Source organism: Globicephala melas, chromosome 15 (genome assembly GCF_963455315.2).
Source record: "Globicephala melas chromosome 15, mGloMel1.2, whole genome shotgun sequence".
In the NCBI taxonomy this organism is placed as follows: Eukaryota; Metazoa; Chordata; class Mammalia; order Artiodactyla; family Delphinidae; genus Globicephala; species Globicephala melas.
The window spans coordinates 67900632-67925130 of NC_083328.1; the positions used below are offsets into that span (position 1 = coordinate 67900632).

General features: G+C 55.9%; 1 protein-coding gene and 1 long non-coding RNA gene across 4 annotated transcripts in view; one reads left to right on the forward strand and one right to left on the reverse strand.

The window, feature by feature from the left end:
* Nucleotides 1-1443: 1443 nt before the first annotated feature.
* Nucleotides 1444-5067, reverse strand: LOC138842356 (uncharacterized). The gene is made up of 3 exons (XR_011376765.1): nt 4894-5067; nt 3514-3666; nt 1444-1560 (listed from the first exon to the last, which is right to left on the reverse strand). It is a non-coding gene; the product is annotated as an uncharacterized lncRNA (long non-coding RNA).
* Nucleotides 4783-24499, forward strand: part of PLCG1 (phospholipase C gamma 1) — a 35677-nt gene continuing 15960 nt past the window's right edge. For 2 of the 3 annotated variants that reach the window (XM_030843568.3, XM_060285591.2), the window contains exons 1-2: nt 4783-4847; nt 5304-5622. In XM_030843568.3, coding sequence (XP_030699428.1) covers nt 5406-5622 — 217 coding nt within the window. In that variant the 5' untranslated portion in view covers nt 4783-4847; nt 5304-5405. The remainder of the gene's footprint in view (nt 4848-5303; nt 5623-24499) is intronic. The other variant, XM_030843567.3, reaches the window with a different exon arrangement.

The following is a 24499-nucleotide window of genomic DNA, read 5'->3' on the forward strand; positions in this document are numbered from 1 at the left end:
TGGAAGAAGGGAAGAAAAGGTGGAAAAACAGCAGGTCCGGCCTGGCCTGTGCCAGTGGCTAGCAAGGGCACTCCCCTTCTCTGCCTGCAGCGAAGCAGTTACAGTATCCCTGCCACCTCCCTGAAGAAGGGACATCTGGAGTCCAGCTCTCCTGCCTCAACATCTGGGTCCCATTAGAGGAGCCCATCAGCAAAGGGGAAGCAGGGTCTGCAGAGAGAGCAGAGTCCTGGCCTGGTTTCCCCCTGAGGGACAGAAAACACGAGGCTCTGGAGAGTACCTCCCAGGTGAGCAGAATAAGACAGAAAAAGTGTGAGGCCCAATGACTAAGGTGGAGCCAATGGATGGATACTGGGGATGAGAGCTCAAAAGACAAGACTGCAGGTTGTGGGATGGAGTTCAAAGTGCACTAAGGTGAATGCTTATTAAGTACCAGCTGTATGCTTAGGAGCAGGCTGGCTGACTCAGATGCTGGAGAAGGGCTGATCAGACATCTAACATAAGAAACTACTGAGTAACAATTTTAAAAAGTTTAAAGAAAAGGGATAAAGTTTCATGCATGGATCAGATTTGATGCTGCAAGTCTATAAATCTGCCTACCTTCAACTGTGGAAGGGGCTTCACTAAGCTATATTTTTATACCTTCTATATTCACTCGAGGTCATTACAAGGAACAATGAAAACTGTGTCGGCATTTGCTGTTAATCTGCTGAGAACATTCTCCACTATTTCAATCAAATAAGTGTCCACTTGAGAAACTTCTTTTATAACTTAAACCCAGGAAAATTTTTCTCCCCCAAGGAATCAATTATCAGAATAGAAGGAGTTTTTGCTTTGGCTACCAGGAAGCTCAGCCAACATTCAATTCTCAATCACAGCCGCCATGTTAACCCATATTAACCAAATTACATTCCTCCTTCGGGTAACAGCATATCCCATTTCTACAGTACAATATTTTTGCCTTTTAAGAAATGTTTCAAGTACTTAAAAGACTAGAAAGAAGACATCTGTGATGGGCACAGTGATGTGCCACTCAGATTCCCCTTCAAGGAAGCACTTGTTTCCGGGAAACCTGTCAGCTCCCTAAGACCACCGTGCCTGCAGACAGCTGTCTGGCCAAGGCTGTGCTCTTCCCAAGACAGCCCACATTCAATGGCTTATTGAGGTGCTGCAGCAGAGCTCCCTGGGGGGCTGGCTGAGGCTGTCGCCAGGCCTGAATCACAGCTTAACTTCTCCCTGCATCCCCTCCTGTTTCCTTCCCTCCCTTCCACAGTGTTGATCCCAAGGGCACTCCCTAAAAAATGTTCTGCACACTAACCTCTGACACAAAGCCTGCTTCCCAAAGAACCCAGCCTGTAACAGCATTTAACCAAATAACTGAAAACAGAAAACACATCAGGTATGGGTATTAAGGAAGGGGTAAGAAAACACAATAAAATGTTCATACCTACATGGAAGGCAACACAGCATGGACTCTGGATGGGTTTGAATCCCATCTCTGCCACCTCTTAGCTATGTGTCCACGAGTATGCCTCTCAACCTCTCCATGCCTCAATTTTTTTTCTGTGAAATGGGGACAATGAGAGAACTTATCTCAGTGCTGTAATGAAGAGTAAATGAGCCAAGGGGGTAAAGCAGTTATACTACATGCCAAGTGCTGTTCTAAGTGTTTGCTAAATAAACACCTGTGGGGTCAGGCCCACAAGGCCAAAGGGGCAACTCGGCTGGGACTCCCCCCCAAACTCCAGGCACAGGTACTGGCATAGCCGGAGCATGCTGAAGCATGAGTGTTGACAGAAATAGGCCCAAGCCGGGCTAGCTTTGGTGATGTCATCTGTGTGGGCCTTGCGTGGGTGCTGGGCTGCTCCCTCCCAGCCAGCGCAGCTGCAGGCACTGCCAGTAACACCCACGTACCCATATATATGCTGAGCTGGGGGAAGCCCATACCAGTCACACCCTCTGCACACCCTGCTTTTCCTGAACCTACTTTGGTGGAGGGAGGCACCTGAGACCTGGGATGCTGGCTCAGAAGTCCCAGGAAAAAATGGGGCCCTGCTTCCTGATTAAGAGCCTGGCACTAGACTGAAAACTTGAGATCCTGTTGGCAGGGATTTCTGGAGCCCCCGGAGGCCCGGACCCAGAGGCAAAAGTAAAAGCAAAAGCAAGGAAGCATGGGCTACATGTCGGGAAGCTCTCAGAAAATGGAAAAATGGAGATTTTTAGAAAGCATCACCACCCACAGGCTGCCCAAGTTGGCCCAAGAAGTAAATGAGGGCTGCAGCACTTAGGAGGCCTCCTGGAAAAACGGATTAGATCAGATAAGCAGGGAGGGGCCCAGTCAGCCCCAACCTGTCTTCCTGGCCTCATCACCTCCCGTGTTCCCTCTCATTTAGTAAACTCTAGCCCTCTTTCTATTCCTAAACTTACTAAGCTCTTTCTGGTCTCAGGGCCTTTGTACATGCTGTTACCTCTGCCTGGAAAGTACTTTCCTCCAACCCACCTCTAATAATTCACCCAGCCATCTCCTCACATCCTTTAGGCCTCTGCTGATGTCTTCTTGTCTACTAGATCTCAAGTAAGTCTCCCTAATGTTTTAGCTCATAGTCCTCTGTTCTTTTTCTCCATAGCCTCCATGATAATTGTCCCTACGTAACAAAGTGTTTATCTAATGTCTGTGAATTCCCGGGGTGCTGGTGCTGAGTTTCTCTTGTTCTCCTGACTCATGGTTCCGACACCTAGCACAGAGAAGCTCAAGGCCGCAGACAGGGGCAAGCACCACTTCAAGCCCCAGCAAGCCCAAACCACACGCTGCGAGCACTCAAGTTCTGCACTCAGGTTTCCTGTGCCCAGGGCCAGCCACTCCCAGAGCCAGCCACCCCCAGGGCCTCCCCTCACCCTTGCTGATTAGCCAGCTAGCCTCCGTGTCCACTGTCCACTGACCACCAGCACGTACTGAAGCCAGTGGCTTTCCTGTGAGGCAGAAAATGCATGGCATCAGACAGATTTGGGTTCAAATCCCCATTTGTTAGTTATGTGGCCTTGGGGCAAGCTGTAGAACTTCTCTGAATCTCAGTTTCTTATCAGTAAATTGGGAACAATCATCCCTGATTAGAGTAATTATGAGGATCAGGTGTGATAACATGTTGTAAACCTTGTAATGCTGGGCCGGGCATTGGGTCAACTTTCATTCCCTCCCTCCTACTTTAAAGGCCTGTCACTAGGTGGCAGCCCATCTCAGCCACTCCACCTCCCCTTGGGTAGCTGAATCCTACTAGCACAAACACCTCAACTGCAGGCTGAATTCTCAGCTCCTTGGGGGTTGCACTTGAGGAGATCAAAACACACACACACACACACATGCTACCACTACAGCAAGACAAAGTCAGAGGTAGCCCCAGACACTAGTCACCACCCAGATGGGGGGAAAGCCCGAACACACACGTATATGTACTCACACATTCCTGGAAGCCTGGATCTTTCTCTAGCATCAGCTGAGTGCTCTGCTGAGCCTCTTACCTCTGACGTGCAGTACGTTGTCCTGCTCTGTCTGGCTCTGCCTGGCTCAACATCCGTCAGATAGGCTCCACTGTGACCGCAGGTGTCTTTAGTTTGGGCGGTGTTCTGTGACAGGGGCAGCTAGATTGCAGGGGTGAGTCTAGGGAGTGGCTGCTGGAAGACAAAGAGTGGGAATTATTCAAATAACCAACAAAAGGCCTTGTGGCTGGAGAATGGAGTGAAGGGGAGGTGGTGAGAGATGAAATGGGTGAGAAAGGGGCCAGACCACATAAGACCTGCTGGGCCAGGTAGGGAGAGTGGATTTTGTGTGCCGTGGGAAGTTATGAATGGTTTGAGGCTGGAGGTAGGGAATCATGATTTAATTTCATTTTAAAGACTAGAGCATAGAGAATAGATCCAGGCAAGACCAAGGAGGCTAAAGAGTCTGTCTGAGAGAAGTTGGGCCTTGAGCTCGTGGGTGGAGCGGAGATATCCCAAGGTAGAGTGAACTGGACTTGATGGATTGCTGTGGGGTTTAGGCAAAGAGAGGAATCAAGGGTATCTCCAATGGTTTTGGCCCAAGCATCTTAGAGGAGTTTAATGCCACGTTCTGAGAATGTGAAGGCTATGGGAGAAGCAATTTGAAGAGGGAGGTGAGATGTCTGTGTTACGTGGGGACGTGGAGCAGGTAGTTGGATGTGGGGGAGATACAGCTTTGGCACTAGGGTGCCTGGGTTTGGCGGGGGAGGGGGGACGGGGGGGTGACGCCATGGGAAGGGTCAGGTCGCCTTGGGAACTGACTCAGGACCCACCGCAGAGGAAGAGAAGCTTCTGGAGGTCGAAAGGCAGCGGCCAGAGAGGTAGGAGGAAAACAGGGGGAGTCGGGCCGGGAAAACCAAAGCTCCGGAGAGCATCTGCAGGAGGGGCGCAGTGAGGTAGGGCCTGAGCCCGCGTCCTGCCGCGTGGAGACGCAGCGTGCGGTGAGGAAAACACTGGTCCACGCAAGGGACAGAGGCGAAGACCGCTGGAGGACTTGCAGTGGATGCTCAGGCCTGGGGTACTACTCCGAATAACGGGACCCCCCCAAGGCCACACTGGCCACTGGGCCGGGACAAACGTGGGTCCAACAATCTTAGGAGCTGCCCGCGGGCCGGCCCTGGGCGGCCAGAGGGGAAAGACGGGACAGGCCGGCTGTCCGTCAGAGCCTGACGACCAATCCGCAGGAGGCCCCGCCCCCGCCCCTCCCCAGAGATGGAGCTCGGAGGACCCGCCTCCGCCGCCGCCGCCGCCGCCGCCGCCGCGGGTGTGAGGCGAAGCGGCCTGGCCTGGTTCCCTCCGCTGGGCAGCCCGCCCAGGTACTGGGTTTGGCTGGCGGGCCCGGGGGGCGCGCCGCACCCTCACCTCTCCTCCCGGTCGCTGCGCGGGCGGCGCTCCGGAAGCGGGCTTGAGGGAACTGCTGCGGCCGGGCCTGTGCGGGACAGTGGGCTGGGCAGCCGGCGTGTGCGACTGACGGCCGGGTCGGCGCGAGGGTGCCGCGCGTGACGGGGCCGGCCGTGGCCGCCAGGCTGTGTCCGGGGCCGCGTGAGGTAGCTCTGCGGGACGGAGGGACTCGCAGGTCGACCGCGGGCGGCGCGCGCGCCCCCAGCCGGGGCCTGTCCGGGGGTCGCGGGGCGCAGGCGCGGCGGCGGGCGACGGGCGGGGGGTCCTCCCCACGGGCGCGCGGGCGCCTTTGTTCCAGGCGCGCGGGCCGAGGCGGGGCCTGCAGGGCCGCCCCGCCCCCCGCTCAGGCCCCGCCCCGTCTCCGCCCGCAGGAGCCGCCGCCGGGGTCTGCTCGCCCGCCGCCTCCGCCGCCGCCAGCTCGCTCCCGGCGGGCCTGCGCCGCGGCAGCCTGTGCCGCCCCCAGCGCCGGAGCCATGGCGGGCGCCGCGTCCCCCTGCGCCAACGGCTGCGGGCCCGGCGCGCCCTCGGACGCCGAGGTGCTGCACCTCTGCCGCAGCCTCGAGGTGGGCACCGTCATGACTTTGTTCTACTCCAAGAAGTCGCAGCGGCCCGAGCGGAAGACCTTCCAGGTCAAGCTGGAGACGCGGCAGATCACGTGGAGCCGTGGCGCCGACAAGATCGAGGGGTCCAGTAAGTGCGCCCCCCTCCCTGGGGCCCGCCGCGCGCGCGGGGGCGGCGGTGGTCTGCGCGGCTCCCGCGCGCCTCGGGCCGCCGCTGAAGAGAGACTTGGGCAAACTTTCGGGCTGTCCCCCCCACACCCTGTGGGCCCCGCCCCCGCCTCGGCCCGGGTGGTCACCGGGGGCGGGGGGCATCCGGGTCCTCAGTCACCTGACAGGACACCCCCTCCCCCAGCCGGGGGGGCGTGTTCCAGGCTCTTTGCCCAGAGGCCTAAAAATCCTAGCGGGTTGGAGACCAGCGAGGCCGGCGTCTGGTCCCCCACAGCCCGGGAGCGGTGTCGGCCGAGGCGACGGGAGCCGAGGCAGCGTGCCCCCTGCCAGCCCCAGAACCGGGGCCAGACCAGATGCGCGCCCTTTCTCCGAAAAGAGCAGCCTCCGCGAAACTCTGGGCCTCCCGGCTGGGCTCATACTTGGAACGGAACCTTTGGGGTCCCTGGGTAGAACTTAGGCAGTTGCTACGGGAGGGCTGGTTTTGGAGCGGAACCGGGCCTATGCATCTCCGTCACGGGGAGAAGGAGGAAGGTGGTCCTGTTCGGTTTGGAAAAGCCTGAGGGAGGCAGTGGCTGCTTTTTCCCGCCGCCTCTTTTGTCCCGAAGCTGAATTTTGGAGGTCTGTGTGCGTGGGCAGACACCCAAAGCCGGGGCACGGAGAGGGGCCAGGCTCCCCTTGTCCTTGGATGCACATTCTCAAGAGCTTGGCTCCCAGGAGGCCAGCCTCACTGCTTTGTGTCAGGTACTGTTCAAGAGCACGCAGCCAAATTGGGGTCTAGCCCTTTGTGGCCTGTGGCCTGTGCCCCGTAGCTGGAGGGAGCCAGGAGTGGCTACTCTTGATTTCCTGCTTCTTTGCCTTCCCAGGCCTGACCTTGGCTGCTTTTGCGAAGGAGGGAGGTGGGGGATTTTGAAAAACCCCAAATCCTTCAGAGTGTTATTCCACTGAGCGCATGCTTGTGCTGTGGCCGGATGGGCCCCCAGCTCTGCTCTCCGTTCCCCCGCCTCCAAGTGTGAGGGGTGATTTGTCTGCAACCCCAGGCTGTGGGTTGCTTCCTGCAAGGACCCCCAGAGACTGATGTTAGAGCCAGGTTCAGAATTAGGTCCATGTGTAGGAAGGGGGTTCAGGAAGTGACACCCCCAAGGGAAGGTCCCACATACCTCCTTGGCTGTGGTGAGAAGATGGCTGAGAAGATTGGGAGGAAGGAAGGTCTTACGGTGAGGCAGCCGTCCTCAACTACAAACTCCAGATCTGACACAGCTGCCGAACTTCCACACGGCAGCCGCCTTCCTCGGTGCCCCCGTCGGCCCTGTCAGCCATTGGGAGAAAATTTTAGTTATTTGAGAGACTGGATTCCAAAGTGGAGGAAGGACAGACACTGCAGAGAGCTGGGATGGCCCTGGAAACATCACCCAGGCATCAGACTCCAGGCGCAGCCCCTTCCATGTTTCTGTGGTGCTCTGTGTGCTCGCTCTCCTGAATTGGTAGCACGGGCTGGAGGTTCCCAGATAGACTTCTCCTAGGTAACAGGCTGCATTTCAAACCGTGCTCGTGACCAGCAGGCAGTAAGTGCAGCACAGTGGTTGAAGGCAGGGTTGGATTTGAAGCCCGTGTGTATTAGTTGTGTAGCCCCTGCAGCTAGCTACTTCTCAGAGCTTTAGTTTCCTCATCTGCGAAGTGGGAGTAATAATACATCCACTATATTTTGTTGCTCTGGGGGTTAAATGAGAAGATTAAAACAGCTAGCACAGTGCCCGACACATTGTAAATGTTTAATAAGTGTAAGCCGTTATTAATGGTAACAATAATGGAGTATGACTGCTCTCCTGGACTGGGACTGTGTGGCTGCAGAAGAGCGTGAGGGTGAGGGTGTCGGAAGGGAGGAGGATGGGGCCCCAGTTCCCATTTCACTGAGATCACTACCCGGAGATGGGAGGACATGGTTTTGTTTTGCCCTGACCCAACTACTCAGCTACCCACCTACCACGTAGAACAGTGGTTAGAGTAAGTATAAGGAGATATGCACATCTGGCTCATGAGTGGGTAACTTTCTCGTTTGTACGTGGGGCATGTACAGAAAGAATGGGTGTGGAGAGGCAAGAGGCTAGTCCACGATGTCTCAGGTATTTGGGGATGGAGGCAGGAATGCAGAGGACCTGATGACCCCAGCCCCCAATGGTGGGTCAGCCAGAGAGGTACAAATTCAGTGATCTCATCAGTTAACTGGGATTTGAGAGGCCTGGAACGTGGGCAAAGGATGTAGAAGGGGCCCTGCCCCTTTGATTTTGGAGGCCCGGTTTGAAGGATTCCGGGTGAGAAGGCTAATGGACACTCGTGTGGAGTTCAGACCTTGCAAACAGAGCCTCATGCTGAAGCTGCCCCATTGCTGTCTATTCATGGGTGCACCTCGTTGTGGGGTTCTGATCCCTGCAGCCCCCCTCTGTAGGTTCTGAGGAAGTTTAGACTCCCAGCAGGGCCCCTTGCCGTCTGGCCTTTTCCTGCTGACCCTGTAACCTGGCCAAAGAGAGAGAGACACTTCTGGGACCCTCAGGGTGTCCGTGGCCCTGAGGAGAGACTGGGGTTCAATGAAAGTGCCCGGCACTCATGTAGAGCAGGGGTCCCCAACCCCCGGGCCATGGACTGGTACCAGTCCTCGGCCTGTCAGGAACCGGGCCACACAGCAGGAGGTGAGCGTGGGCGAGTGAGCAAAGCTTCATCTGCTGCCCCCCGCCATCGCTCGCATTCCCGCCTGAAACGCCCCCGCCCCCCGTTAGTGGAAAAATTGTCTTCCTCGAAACCAGTCCCTGGTGCCAAAAAGTTTGGGGACCGCTAATGTACAGGACCTCAACAGGACCTCATTCTGGCCTAACTCTGTGCCCTCTCACTTTATCCTGCACTTGTGAGACGGGGCTGGCAGGTGCTCACTTCTCCAGTGGGAGTTTGGCTTAAAAGAGGGGTGGGGAAGTGCCTTGGTGCTGGTTGTCACGGTGGTGTGACAGGAACCAGGTCAACGTTGGGCTTTTTATGTTACAGATACTGACTTAAATGAGCACAAAGCAATTACAGACCTCCTGCTGAGTGCTACAGAGACTTTTCATCATGTTTTCTTGGTTTATCCTCTAAAGGGCCTGGAGTACCACCCCACTTTACAGATGAGGAAATAGAAATGTAGGGAGTGAATTGTGCTGCCATGTGACAGCCTCAGTTGGACCCGGCTCTCCAGTCAGTGGCTGGTCGGCCAGTCCCAAAAGGACTCAGAGCCCCGGGATTGTGCTGTGAGTGGTCTCAGGCCCCCGTTCTGTGGTCTGCGTTGCTCCTCTGAGGAGAAACCTTTGTGTTCAGACTGTTCCTTACAGACAGCCTCAGCCTCTCTAGGCTCTGGCTCTACACTTTTCCCTCTGGTGCCTTCTGGGATGAGAGGTTCAGTCGAGGGTCATTGTGGGAACAGTGGCTCGGGTGGAGGCTCCATGGTGGGCTCTGAGTGCCATCCAAGCGTATCTGTGGGAACTTTTGCAGCCCCAGCCTTTCGTCTTTGATTCTTACATTGACACCCTTCTAGACGCCAGGCTTTCTCAGGTGGTGAATGAAAACAGGCCCTTGCCCTTAGGGAAACTAAAGGGAACAATGGAATGGTACCTTTGATGCCAGGGGTAGGGGGTGGCAGAAGAACGCAAACCGCCTTGGACAAGGCAGTCAGGCTCACAGGGTAGGTGACATTGGTACCAGCTGTCTGAGGCCTGACCCCTGTGGCAGTCAGACTGCTGAGGAGATAGATCATAGGACCAGCCCTGAAGGCTGGGCCCAAGGTGCCCGAGGAGGGCAGGCCTGTATCATTGGGGATTTTCTTTGTGCTGGCTGGTTGCTCCCGGGGGGAGAGGGGTGAGAGCACATGTCCGGATCTCCAGAGCTAGCCATCCTCGCCTGTGCGTTTCCTGTCTGACTAGTTTTTCCAGGGGAAGTCAGACCTCTTAGTGTTTCCTCAGCCCCCCAGGCTTGCCCTGATGTGTGGGTTTCCAGACCAGCACGGCCAAGCTCTCTGTCCAGCTGGGGCTTTTTCTTTCCTGTGAACCTAGGAAAGGGGCCTGCTTCACAGATGCCTGGAAGAGCTGAGCACAGCAGCCCTGGGGCCCCCAACACCTCCACCTTCTCTCTGTGTGTGCACGTGCCCACACAGACGTACGCAGATGCACAGGCTTGAGTTACCAGTTAGAGAGCTTGGTCACTAGCTTGCTTTGGGTAGCCCCTTAGAATGGGGGGCATTTATTTGCTCAGTAAATATTGTGTGAACACCTCTTATTTGCCCAGTGCTAGGCACTAAGGGTTCAAAAGATGGATAAGACTTGGTCAGTGGCATTGAGGGACTCCCAGACTCCTGGAAGAGACAGATTTGGGAACGTGTAATTATAACCCTGTGTGTTATGTACCTAGAGGTACATGCTGAGAGCTTTCTGAGTGCAGAGTAACGAGCTCTGCTCAGCAAGCAGGGGGTCGAGAGGAGAGAGCCGGGAAGGCTTCACACGGAAGGTGGCCGGGGAGCTGGGCCTTCCTGAGTGGTTGAGGAACTTGCCTGTACCCTGGCTGAGGCCCGGGGGATCGCTGTGCAGGGGTTGGGCTGGGGGCAGCGTAGGGAGGGCCACGGCATGCTGTAACTCGTGGGTTGTGCTCTGTTCTGTAGGCCAGCTGTCACCAGAGGCTGAAGCAGGACTGTCCTGTGTTTGTCTGGGAGAGGTTGAGGAGGGAGACCCGTGAGCCACTGCAGTTTGCAGGAGAGACCTGATGAGCACAGCACAGCCTCCTTGCGAGGCAGGCAGGAGGCGGCAGTGATGGAGGGGAGGGGAGGGGCTGGGGCTGGAGGGAGGAGACAGTAGAGCCAGAGTAGCTTAGCATTCGGGCTCTGAACTCTGACTGCCTAGGTTAAAATCCTGTTGTGCCGCTTACTTGCTCTGTGACCTTGAGCGGGTGACTTTATCTCTCTGGACTCCTTGTTTATAAAAGAGGGATAGATTACATTTTTCTCATAAGGGAGTTACGAGGATTCGGAGAGAATCTGCAAGATGCTTTGCATGGAGTGTAGCACCGTGTAAGTGCTTCACGCATGGGAGCCCTGATGAGGAGGAAGGTGAAGATTAAGTTGCCCAGGAGGACCTGTTAGTGGAAGGGAGCAAATGTACCTGTGGTATTGAGGGGATGGCCACCAAGCGCTTTGATTCGGAGACAAGGAGGCCACCTAGCCTCTTTCTTGAAGCTCTCAGGAGCCCCTCTATCATCAGGGCTCTTTCCTGACGCTGACTTTTGCAGGGTGCCAGGGCAGTTGGCTGTGAGCAGCGGTTTTGGTATCATATGAAGATATCAGATTGGCCTATTTCTGAGAACGTCGCCCTGAGAAATGCTACCTGAGCGCCTTGGTGGGAGACCCCTGTCTTCCAGGAAGTGCTTTAATGCCAGCGCGTCAGTGTGCTAGGGCCTGCCTTTGCCTCTCCCGTCACCATCCCTGTCGGTCTCCATTAATTCAAAGCATCTCTTCCCACTCTGCCCTTTTCTCTGGGATGTGGCTTCAAGGAAGTCAGCGGTGGCTAAGTTGGAGGGAGGAAGTGAGGCCTAATGTAGCAAAGTCCTGACATTAGGGGATAGGAGACATTTTCCCCCTCTCTGCTCCCTCTCTTAGAACTGCAGAAGTCAGTGGGGACTTTGAGGGGAGTCCCAGGAGAAGTGGAGGTGGGGCAGGAGGAGGGGAGTGTTCTGGAGCTCCTAGTAGAGTGCTTTGTTTAGAGAAGCATGGCGCCCGGGCTTCTCTGGGGGGAAATCTTTTGAGAGCAGCATGGTAACAGGTGATAAGACTCTAGGCGGAGCCCAGGGTGAGGAGTGGCCTCCAGCAGCTGTAGCCAGAATCAGTCAGATTTGGGTCTGAGTCTCAGCTCTTCCTGTGACCTTGGGTACACGTCACTTTAACCTATCTTAAACTGATCTTCAGCTGTAAAAATAATTTCTCCCTCACGGAGCATATATTAACAATGGTCAAATGAGATCCATATGAGAGTGAGAGATTCTATGTGAGAGTGCTCAGCAGAGCATGTTGCACTCGTGGGTGCTTAACAACTATTTGTTTCCTTTGCTTTCACCATAACTAACTACAGAGCTCCAGTTCTCCTGTCCACCACGAAGCTGGATGCCGTGGCTGCTCTGACAGCCTGGGCTAGAAGTCTGTTTCCTACTTCTTTTCTTTGTTCCCTCCCTGAGTCTGTACACAGAGGTCGGGGGCAGGAGAAAAATTGGGTGCTTGAATAGTGCATTAGTTCATGGAGCATTTTCTCATCCATTGTGTTGTTTAAGCTCCGCCACAGCTCCAACTGAGAGGTGGGAATGATGGGCTCTCCCTTGTAGATGAGGAAACGAAGGCCCCAAGGCTAAGGTGCCCCAGCAGGTTCATGGTAGTGGTGGGACCAGAGCCTGGAACTTCTGATTCCCACTGCAGTGTTCAGTTTATTCCTCCACTCTGGGGAAATGACAGTAAGGTGGGTGTTCTGCAGGACCAGAGTTGTTTTACTTTATGTGGACAGAACTCCCTGATCTCTCCTCTGCCCTCTGGGCAGATGTCCTGGTCGATGCGCCCAGGCCCCCTTCCTGGCACGCTGGACTCAGAGCCTCCATCGGGACCCTCTGCTGCCCTCGGCTTGCCACAGCCCCCATCGAGATGCTTCTGTCCCTGCTGCAGGGGCCAAGGTAGCAGAAGAGCCTCGCCCTGACTTGCTCTTACTGGGCTGTGGTGACAACCGCACTGAGCCTCTGCCAGGGCAGTGGGAGCCTGGGCTCTGGGCTCTAGGTGCCCTGAGAAGAGCCTCTGCAGGACCCCGACGACAAGCTGAAGCACATGCCTTCGTCCACATGTTCCTTCGTTCATCCCACATTTAGTGTGGTCTTAGCTCCTGTGTGTTAGGTATGCTGAACCAGACATGATGACTCCAGCCTCTGACTTGTTCACTGTGGCAGTAGATCTCTAGCATAGTGAGCTTTCCGTATCACCATAGCTACTCTTTCTTTCCTTGAAGGAGAAAAAAAAAAAAAAAAAAGCCCTGAAAACAGCTTTCTTGGGCCCTGTGGCACACTGAACAAGTGAGGTGCCACTTGTGCCTCCCTGGCTTTGGACTCTGGCATTTGCTGACGTGCCAAGCACTGTGGAGTCTAGCAGTAAACATAAAGGTTAAGGCACATATAGCCAGAAAGAAAAAATAACGACGGGGTCCGGGCACGCTGAGAAGGAAACAAGCCAAGCTTGCTCTGACGGTCTGGAGAGATGAGGGTGTGCTGTGTTCATCTCCATGGCTGACGGCAGCCGAGGCTTGGCTCTCCCGTAGGCCATATGTGTGCGCCGTGGCAAGCCACCCCACTGTTTCCAGAGGGGGGCCTTGGCGGCTCTGGGTCTGCCCCCAGGTGCAGAGCCTCAGCACTCCGGGCAGATTAGGCTGGAGGAGGATTTGGGGAAAGGAGGCCAGGGAGGAATTAGTTCCTGTGACTTGAGCACGGGGTACAGTGAGGGTGGCCCCGCTGTTGTGGCAGGTAGGCTGCAGCCCTTGTGGGTCAAGAGGCTGCCTTGGCTGGAGTCTCGGAAACAGAGAACTTTGTATTCACACTCCAAGGTATTATAGCTGTGCCCTTGCCTAATTGTATCTCTCCGCCTTCACCCCAACACACATACCCCTGCTTGAGCTGCCCCCGAGCCACAGCTTCCTGCCATCACCTCATCACCCCAGAGTTAGAGCCGCTCATCACAGCTGGGTGTGCTGGGGCCTCCAGAGGGAGTGGAGACTGAGGCTGCCTCGAGAGAGTGCCCTCAGCCCTAGAGGAGAGGGAAGAAGTGTGAGAAGGGGGAGGTCCTTGGATATGCTGGGGCTGGGGAAGAGGTGGTGGGGACGGTGCAGGTGGTCGCTTTGGTGGAGGCTGAGGTCCCAGGAGATGCGGCTCGGAGAGTCTCCGCTTGCATTCCTGTCGCAGTTCTTGATGGTCTCCCTCTCCTCCTTGTAAGACTAGTTCCTTTTGAAGAGGTGCTTGGCTTGCCTTTGAGAGGCTGCAGTGGCTGAGTGCCCAAGCACAGGTACTAGGTCTCTCCCCGACTTGTCACCTCTAGGAACCAAGCCTGTCCTCGGGGAAGCAGGGAGGGCTCCTTTTTATAGCCCACATGTAGGCTTTGTGTATAGGCTCTGCTGCTTCCTTCTGGGCCCTTCCCGGTGTTGGCCGGTGGCCCTGGCTTCAGCAAGACTAAGGATGCAGAATACATGGGGCAGGGCTTTCTCCTGCAGGAGACTGGCATCTCCCTTGCTGAGCCAGGCCTGGCACAAAGCAGCCTGGAGTTAGGAAGCAAGAAAAGGAGGTGACCCAGTCCTTGATCCTGGGAAGCTTGTGATCTGGAACGTGCAGAAAACCGTGAAAGCCGAGGGCCGGCAGGAGACAGTTGTGCCTAAAGTGCTGTTGGCTGAGCGCGGGGCTCCAGAGAGCATCAGCCTGCCACTGTGGGTCGCTCCCCCTGCTGGCTAGCAGGCTGGCGTTGGCTAGAGGATCAAGGCGTGGGCTCGGTGAGGAGTGGACGGTCTGACCAAAGCTCCAGGCCCTGGTGGCAGACATCTGACCAGACTGGTAAGGCGTTGGGCCACGGAGAGTTGGACCGCTTGTTTGTGTGAGACCTAATTCTAACTCATCGGGGGTGGGCCATTCACATTGGGGTTGGCTTCCTGTTTTCTTGGACACCTGGGGACGTGGCTGAGCTGAAATATCCTGAGGGAAGTGGTTGTTTAAGGGGCGCCCCCCAGGTCCCAGTGTCCTTGGCTTGGCCTTGCCCTTGCAGGGGTAGGGCACTGACCATACTGGGACTCTGGCTGTGTAGCTGTGGGTGTGTGGTGGGTGAATGCAAACCCCATGGGATTGTGTGACTTCAGCCTCAGGCCCAGAGAGTGTGGGCCCGAGTTCATGGAGTGACTGACCCTAGGAAGGAGGGGAGGAGTTGGCCACAGGTCCCAAAGGCTTCTGCGCCTACTTGAGGGTAGGAGGTCAGCTGGGAAGTTGGGTAGCGACAGGGGCAGGGGGCGACGAGTCCCTCTCTGAGGCTCTGAAGACCACTTCCCCCTGTTTGTCCTCCGGTAGCTCTCCTATTCTGACCCTAACACAGTAATTGAGTATGATGTGTCTGTGTTCGCCTGTCAGTTCCTAACTGGGGCTGGCCTTTCTTGGGAGCTCTTAGCATATCCAGCAAGGAGGGTAGAAAACGTAGTATATATCGGTTTGTCAGGGGTTACTCAGAGCCTCTTGAGGCCAGCAGTAAAATAACAGAGAGTCCCCTCCAGTGAGAACACCTGATGCCTAGACTGTTCCTTGAGGGTGTCCTGGTCCCTGGCCTGAGAACTGGCCCACACTGGAAGGGTGAGGCTCTGCAGGCAGGGGTGGGAGGCTAGCAGGCAGCTGTCTGTGCTACAGGAGGTGAGGCCAGGAGCTGTCTTAAGAGGGTGGAACCAGGGAATTAAAATCAGGAAGGGCAAGTCCCAAGGTAGCCACTCCTTTCAATAGGGGAGGTGATTTTGAAGAATCTGAGCTGGGCTTCCTGGGGAGGCAGGGAGTGGGTGTTCCCTTTCACCTCGGACTGAGGTCAGAGAGTAGATCACATACTGGGGCCTTGGCTCCCCGGGAAGCAAAAGGAGGACAGGAGAGTGACTTGGCTTGGGCTGGTGTTGCCCAAAGGGAGTGGCCCACTGAGGAGAGGCTGGACCAAGCAGCTCTAAACCGGGAGAGCAGGTGGGTGTACAGAAGAGGGCGTCTGAATGAGCAGGCCTGTGACTTACTGACCCTTGTCATTGTTTAGAACGTCTCCAACCTAATCAGGGTTGACTCTGTTGGGGGTTTGAGGGCTGGCCCCACATGTCCCCCAAAGAGGGAAGGGCCCATGGTGACAGTAACAGAAACCAAAGAGGCGGGGAGCCAGGGCCGGGGTCGTGAGACAGCATGGGGGTCAGCAAGCTCCACAGGGGAAGGCCTCTGCCATCCCCCTCCCACCTGTACCCCAACTTCAGCCCCTATCACTCAGCCCCCAGCCGGAGGCCCCTATCATTTCCTTTCACGAGAGGGCCCCAGATTTTTTCTTTCTTCTCCTAACAGTGCATTTCCTGCTAGGCACTGGGGCATTGACGCCAACAGGCATGGAGCTTATGCTCCAGTGGAGAAGACAGTCAGTCAAATAGCCTTAAAATACACAGCATTCCCACTCATCTAGGTACTAGGTAAATGTGGTTGTGAATGATATTAGAAAAGCCAGTAGGACTTGTTCAAGGATTAGATTGGAGGGGGTGAGAGAAAAGATGTTAAGCATGGTTCTGAAGAGTCGAGTCTATGCACCTCTTTGGAGGTGATGCTGTTAGCGGACCCAAGAGGTGTGGCAAGAGGCCTCGTTTTGGTGAGGGGTTGACTTTGAGGCGAACAGGTGGAGACGGCAAGTAGGCAGTTGGTTTGAAGGGTCTGAAGCTTATAGTCAAGGAGTAGGCTAGAGCTGTGTTTGTAAATTGCCTGCATTGACACTGACTGGGGAGCAGGGAGAGCATCGGGAGAGGAGAGGCCCTTGGCATGGCCCTTGACGAAGCCCAGCGTGGGGACAGGTGGGGATAGGCCTGGAGCCCAAGAAGAAGCAGGAAATCAGGAGAGGAGAAGTCAAGGGCAGAACTTCCAGCAGGAGGGAGGGTGTGGACACCCGTGTTGATTGCCCTGAGGGTCAGGAAAGAGGAGGCTAGAAAAGTGACTTATGCTTAGTACTCTGGTTCTCCAGGTGGCCTGAATGTACCATGAGGAGCATTTCATTGGGCCTTTTGAGATCCTGGACACTCCAATACCCAGCCCTGCTGGGCCCTCATCCTCTTCCCTGTAGCTGGGAGCCTGGCAGACACAGGCCATCTAGAAAGAACTCGGGCAGCACCAGCCTGCAGAGTGGGCAGACGTCAGCATCCAAGGAACTGCCTGGGGCGTCATGTGGGCTCGGGCAGAGAAGCTGGGGCAAGCCCCTTGTTGCACCTGCCCCCACTGTGGTGTTGATGGCCAGCGGAGGCCTACCTTCCCTCCCCTCTCATCCATGAAACTCTGAATGCCCTTTTCCCCAAACCCCCAGACTACTGCATCGATGCCTTGGCTTCTGTGATCCTCCCTGGCAGACCTGGACAGGCCAGTCCTCCAGACCTGCCTTCTGTGGACAGAGTGGTCCGAGACTTCCCACATCCAGCTCCTCACTTTCTCTGGCTCTCGGTGCCACAGACACCTCCCTGTTCTACTCTTTGCAGGACCTCATAGTTATCTGCTTCCCCATCTGTTTCCTCCACTGGGCAGGAGCTTTCTGGCTTTCTCAGGGGCAGGAACTCCAATGCCTTACTGATCTCTGTTTATCCAGGACCCACCCCAGGGCCTGACGTGGAGTAGACAGACATTTGAAAGTTTGATCCCGGTGATGGAATGAAAGAACAAGCCCAGTAGATAACTGCTCATCTCTCTCCCAGCTTTGAGTTCCTTGGGTGGGGCCTCCTTGCCCTTCCTTCCTTTGGAGCCAGGGCATGCTGTTCCCACCTCTGAAATGGATGGGATTAATTTTGCATCTTAGGGAAGAGGGCTGCCTGCCTGAATGGTGTGAAGGCTTGCTGGGCTGCCCTGCTTTTTCTCTGCAAACCCAAGTTCAGGGTGTGTGCTGCTGTGGGGCCGCTGCAGAGGGTCCCAGTTCTACATGAACTACCACGTGACTGTGACAAGACCCTTGGGAGCCTCCATTTCCTCATTGCTCCACAGAGGAGGTTCACCTAGAATCTAGACTCCAGGTGATTCATGAACTGGCGAGGATCCTTGACAGCTGTGACCTGAAGCAGTTAGTATGTAGGAGTGCAGGGTTCCGTGTAGGAGGATCCCACAGATCCCCATCCAACTGTCCGAATGGCCTTTTCCTGTTTATTAAGGTGGGAGAAGGGCTGGCTGCTCTTCTCGGTCAGGTGTTTGGGGAACAGTGATGGACGAAACCCCAACCGGGAACAGATGCTGAGCTCTGCCCTGGGTGTGCCCTGTACTCCAGGGTTTGGCTAGGCCTTCCCTGTTGCATCTGGGAAGGGGTTTAGTCCTCTCGCCCCTGCTGGTCTGGTTTGAAGGTGCTGCTGCACAGGAATGGGAAGGAGATAAACTCCGGCCTCACCTTCCCTTTGCTGCATGACCCTGTGACCCTGGGTCTCTGAGTCAGGATCCGTCCTTTGTAAAATGGAGGCTGAGAGCTCCCCACCCCTCCGCTCTCATCTTTCTCCCTGGGAGCCGCTCCAGACTGTTCTGTTGGGCGGGGATAGGGGGGCTCTCATTCCTACTCCTTGAGCAGTAGGTGGCCGACATGGAAGCTGCTGGCCATCCCAGGCCCTGGCTCCTGCTGCATCAGACTCCTTTCCCACCTGTGTGCAGGTTCTGTCTTGTCTCCTCTTTGGCCACCTCCATCCTTCTCCTTCCAAGCTGTGAGGCTCTGTCAAAGCTGTATAATCCTGGCCGATCCAGGCACCCTAGGGTGCAGAGACCTCTGGCTCCCTGTGTAGGGCAGCAGAGGTGCAGAGCTGGGAATCAGCTGGTTGGCAGTGCGCTTCCCTTCGTGGATTCCTTTCTCCATCTCAGCATCCTCTGGGGGAGAAAGTTCAGCTCCATTTGTGCTCTCCCCGGCCCTGATGTGTAGTTTCTTTGGAAGGGTGGTACAGGAGGTGCTGACTTGCGGGATGGGGACTGGGAGTGGTCCATCTGTTTGGCCCCGGCTGTATGTGGAGAAGATGTGATTGATGAGAGATCGTTTCTGGGAAGGTCTGTACAACTCTTCCGACCCCTGGGACCCGCTCTTTTGAATCTCCTGGTGGCCTTGGCTTAGACCCAAGCAGGGCGTGGTGCTCAAAGAGCCCTGCCTGTTCTCTTTTGTTTTCCCCAAAGCACCATTAGCTTCCCATGGTTCCCACCGGCTACAGGAACCTGTGTACAGGAACCTCCCAGTGTTTTTAGATTACTCTGGCCCTTGGGGCGGTGCCCGCGCCCCCCCCCCCCCCCCCGTGTCTGGTCCTTCTTTCTTCTCTCCACATGGTCACCCCACTGACCACTGCATTTGCATATTTGTTGGAGCTCCTCAGCCTTTGTTGCCCCATGGCACCACCTCTTCCAGGAAGTCATCCCTGATACCCTCTTTGAGCATCTGTGGCCTCTTAGATAATTAGCTCTGGAGTCTAACTCTCGTGTGTTCATTCCTGCTTCTAAGCACTCTGTAAGCATTTTGAAGCCTCCCCAGGGACCTGGGTTTGGGGAATGGAGAGGAGGCAGATGTGGTTTCTTCCTTGTGGAACTCACAGGTCAGTGGCCTTGACACCAAGGAGGCATCAGATGGTGTGACCAGAATGCGGAAGCACCAAGTATGCCACGGGACCAGGCCTGATGGAAACTTAAGTTGAGAAGGTGGGCCTGGCACATGCAGAGGCTCAGAGGTAGGGGGAGTGCTGGGAGCGGATGTGGGGCTGGGGTCTCTGGATCTCGTGGCTCTGACTGGACTTGGGCCCTTTTGAGGAGTGCTGAGCTTTGCCCACCTTCCTCCAGGACACGCTGCAGGGCTGGGCGTCCACAGCCCACTGTCAGGGGCAGTGAAAACCCCAGGGGAAGGGACCTGTCCCGGTAACATTCACTTACCTCTTTCAAGCTTCCTAGATGTTTTTAAAAAAACTTTGGTATTTATCATGACTTACAGCTATTTTAAGTTGTAAAAAGTATTTACATGCATTTTTATACGGTTAGTTTCTTTTTTTTAAATTAATTTTTGGCTGCGTTGGGTCTTCGTTGCTGCGTGCGAGCTTCAGTAGTTGTGGCACACGGGCTCAGTAATTGTGGCTCATGGGCTCTAGAGCTCAGGCTTAGTAGTTGTGGCACACGGGCGTAGTTGCTCCGCGGCACGTGGGATCTTCCTGGACCAGGTCTCGAACCCGTGTCCCCTGCACTGGCAGGAGGATTCTTAACCACTGCACCACCAGGGGAGTCCGGTTAGTTTTGAATTTCCTGGTGGCCTTGGGGAGAAACGGTTAGTTTCTATTGCAGAAACGGTTAGTGTCTATTGCAGTTTCCACCAATTAATTTATGCACTTAAAGGGAAGACTCTCTTAAGAGAAATATTTTGGCGAATGCATGTTTCATGTCCAGAAATTTGTGATATGTGTCATTTCGGTTTTTTGTGTGTGGTGGTGCTGGTGGTTTTCTTGACCGTATCTTCATCATTAGGGGGTTTAATTTTCAGTATGTTCTCTTGTCCCTTTCTAGCAAAATCACTTTGCTGACTCTGTGTAGTTCTCTGTCTGCATGTGAAGGGTTTATGGCGGGCCCACCCCCACTAAGGCCTTCACTTTATCCACAGGCTACCTAAGAGCTGAGAGACTTGCCCGAGGCCCAAGCTGTATCCTCAGAAACAGGATTTGAAACGTGGTGTTTGTGATTTCAGATCTGTTAGCATTCTCTTCTGGTGCCCCACCCTATGCAAGGCCGGGGTATGTGTAGTGCCGGCACGGCACGTGTTGGCTAGTGCACACGTGCTTAGGTGAGATGCTGTGACTGCAACAGGCCCGGTGCTGAGGCTCAGGAAGCAGCCTCTGGCTTAGAGCATGTCATGTCCATGTGCACCGATGTGAACTCGGAGGCTCCACAAGTCCCACTCTTCCCCCATGGTGCCCCATCCTCGTGAGACCCTTTTTGGAGCTGGGGAAATGGCTACTTGGGTTATTTTCCTTGGGCCAAGGCAGCTGTGGCCCAGCTTTACCTCGCCTAGGTTTGGGTTTGCCCCCAGCAACTCTGGCAGTGGCTGCTGCTGGCTCATGTAGGCCCCATGTCAATGGCACTAGGCACACAGGCAGGGGGCGTCAGACTTCACTGGGACTGGCGGCTCCTGGCAGGGCCCTTATGCAACCCAGTGAGGTAGGAGGAATCCCCAGTTTACTGATAGGGAAACTGAGGCCAAAAGAGTGTGGGACTGGGCTTCCCTGGTGACGCAGTGGTTAAGAATCCGCCTGCCAATGCAGGGGACACGGGTTTGAGCCCTGGTCTGGGAAGATCCCACATGCCGCCGAGAAACTAAGCCCGTGTGCCACAACTACTGAGCCTGCATGCTACAGCTGCTGAAGCCTGTGCACCTACAGCCTGTGCTCCACAAGAGAGGCCACCACAATGAGAAGCCTGCGCACCACAACGAAGAGCAGCCCCCGCTCGCTGCAACTAGAAGAAGGCCCGCATGCAGCAATGAAGACCCAACGCAGCCAAAAATAAGTAAAATAAATAAATTTTTTTAAAAAAAGAGCGGGACTGCCCAGGACCTCACAGCTAGAGTTTAAGATCTGTGTGGTTCTCCTCTGCTGGGCCTGGACAGCCTTCAGGAAGGGGATGGTCAGGGCAGGCTTCCTGAAGGAGTGGGAGGAGGCAGCCTGGCCTGTGAGCAGGTCCTCAGCCCTTAGGGCTGGCATGAGAGGCCAGTCCCTGGTCCAGGTGCAGTGGTCCCTCATTAGCCCAGAGCCTCTTGAGGAGGGCTAGTCTATTTCTTCATGAGAGTTTGTGGGTGATTAAATGCCAGGGACTGAGTCCCCCCTCACCGCCCAGGCTTGTCGCTGTCTGCCATGGCCTTGCTTGGAATGGTAATACCCACGCTGTTCCTTGGGGCCTCTGCGTGGGCCTTGGGGACCTGGTCCTTAGAGGAATGAGCCCTCCATGGCTCCTAATGGGCTGAGCTGGCTGGGTTGTGCTGATGGACTCCCCCAGGCCCTCTAGGGTTTGGGTGAGCTTGGGGGTGGGCCTTTGTCATAAACGAAAGCCCTACTCCCTTCTGCTGCACATCAGCCCAGCCTGGCTGCAGGCCCCTGGTTGTGGGATCCTGCCCTTGTCCTCAGAGAGTTCCCCCATCTTACTCCCCCATCTCCAGCCTAGCCAGGACCTCCCAGTACCACTGGCTTTTCTTTTCCCCATGTCCCTTGAATGTTATTCTCCGTGGTTCTATGTGGGAATGAGTGCTGGGTCGTGGGTTTCCTGCTCCTCTAAGCAGTTTTCCTCCCTCCCCCAAGCTCCCAAGTCCTGAGAGGGTCTCTCTTCCTGCCCTTCCTTCAGGTCTGACCCAGACCCTGCAGGGCAGAGGCCGTGCCTGTCCCAGGGGGTCTCCTCCCCTTGATGGCAGTCCCTGGGCAACCGGTCCTGGCTCTCAGGAAGAGGACCCTGCTGTATTTATTCTGGGAGGCAGGAGGGTGGGGCTGAGGTGGGAGGTCACACAGGATGCAGCTTTTAAGAACCTGGTAGCGCCTCTCACCCTGGTGTCTTGTCCTTCCAGCCTGCGGTTGGCTTGATGGACTTGGAGGGCCTGAGGGCCGGGCTGACATCTCCAATGGGGAGAAGTACAAGGGGCCTTGTGTGGCCAGCAGGAGCCTGGGAGACTTGGGCGCCTGGCCCAGAGCTGTTGTGTGCCTACCTGGTCCCTGTTTTGGGGACCAGCCTCTTTTGCTTCCGGCATGGTCTCACTGGAAATGTACTCAGGAGCACGGGGCAGGCCACAGGGCACCTAGGACCCGCTGGCAGTGTGTGTTGTGTGTACGTGTGTGTGCATATGCAGCACATGTGTGGGGTGCTGCAGGTGGCCTGGCAGCAGGCTTCAGATTGACCCTGCAGTTGCTTGCCGGGCGGTAGCCACATCATGGACTAACTACCTCTGATGACTGGTGGGCAGCTGCGCGGAAGGGCCCAGGCTGTGGACCACACAGGCCTCGTTGGCCTGTATGCGTTGTGTGTGTGAGGTCGTGTGCCTGTGTGAGAGGTGTGGGAGCGGGGTGACAGCAGCTCTGCACCGGAAAAGCATGCTGGTTTCTGTTTCAGAGGGCAAGGTTTGTGGTTATTCTGCAGTTTCTGATCTGGGCATTTCCCCTGTTCAGCTCCTCCTTCCATCTTTGGGAACCCTGTCTTCTCAGGCTGGGTCTTTGTGACCCAGTCTCCCTCCCCACCCCCCCCTCTGTTTTTACCTGAGCATAACTCTTCATTTTAAAAACCACTCCCATTGTGCTACCCCTCCCCCCAGTGGTGTGCCTGCTTTTTCCGTTGTTTGTTCAGTCATTCAGCAAGCACTGGGTGGCCTTGCCCAGCCTGGGAGAGATTGAAGAACAAACACACACGTAGTGCCCCAGGGTGTCAAGGGCATGATTACTGCAGGAAGGCTCTTCCAAATTGGGTCTTTGGTGAGAGAGAGTGGAGTCTGGGAGGTAGACAGCCCCTGGCTAGGGACCAAGGTGAAATGGGGGACAGGAAACACGACAGTTCTTGCCCTCAGTCCAGCTTAGGTGGGATGGAGCAGAGAAGATGGGAGGGCAGAAGTGGCAGTAAATCACTGGAGCCGCATCACAGCGGGCCTTGAAGCCCGGAGAAGGAGTGGGTTCTCCATAGTGGGCAACCTCAGGAGGGATCAGAACAACAACAGCCTATACAGATTCGTAGGCTCAAGAAGGATGGCTGATTGGTGAGAACTGGGGGGCCCTCAGCTGGAGGACTGGGCCTGTGAGGGTTGCTGAGGGCACGGGAGCAGGGCCCAGGGAGAACCGGCAGTGTTCTGGCAGGGGAGCTGGGCCTGGGGCTGGAGGCGATGCCACTGTTTGAGGTGGGATAGGTGGAGCACAGCTGTGGCTAGAGGGACAGGAAGAAGGCCTTGGGATTGGGCCTCTTAGAACATTCCAGCCGGGGTGCTGTGCACTTCAGGCCAGGAGGGCTCTGGGGGGAGGTGGGCCAGGCAGCATGCTGGCAGCCCTCCTGACTCCAGATCTTCCGGGCCAGTCTGGGTCGAGAGCATTTGAAGAGGCTCTAGAGCCAAGGGAGCGCTCAGAGTCATTTCTGGCGGCTAAGCCAGGCTTCGCTCTTTTGACCTCCCTAAATCTGTCTCTTTATCTGGCTGGAAAGTGTGCCCTCTGTGCAGGGTCCCAGCCAGCACCCAGGGACAGTGTGAGTGTGCAGCCAGGTGCTCTCCAGGCCTGGGGTCACAACCTGTGTGCCTGCTCCGACTGTCTGTGCAGACCACAGACCACCGAAGCTGACAGAGCCGACGGGGTGGGGGAGGCTTGAATGAGTGCCCACCATGTGCCACCTACAGGGCTGGGCGCTCTGGGCTGTTAGGACCTTTGAGCTTAGCAACACCTCCAGGTGCCGCAGTCTGTTACCTGTGTTCACCGAGGGAAGCAGTGGGGTCAGAGTGGTTGTCACTCTGCTGAGGTCACGCAGCTAAGGTGAGGTGGAGCCCGGGAGTCTAGTCCCAGCAGGCCCACCCCAGGGCCCACGCAGGTCTTTTCTGCCACCCTGCCTTCTAGAGAAATTCAGTCGAGCTCTTTGCTCTAGAGATAGTAAAACCGAGATGGAGGGAAGTTAAATGAGTCACTCAGTGTCATCTCAGAGGTAGTGGCTGAAGCAGTTCATCTGCCACTCTGACCTGGGTGCTGCCCCAGTCAGTGCCGTGAGGCCAAAATGGGAGCCATCCGTGGGCAGCCACTGCTCTTGCTGGGTCTTGCTCAGGGATATTTAGGGGGTGAGCCGTCAGGCTGCACCAGTTCTCTTGGCCCAATCCCTCCTTCCTCCTACGGACCCTGAAACCCATTTGGGCCTGCCCAGCCCCAGGCCTGCCCTTGAGACTTTATGATTCAGTTTGTGTACCTGTTTTTTTTTTTTTTGCGGTACGCGGGCCTCTCACTGTTGTGGCCTCTCCCATTGCGGAGCACAGGCTCTGGACGCGCAGGCTCAGCGGCCATGGCTCACGGGCCTAGCCGCTCCGCGGCACGTGGGATCTT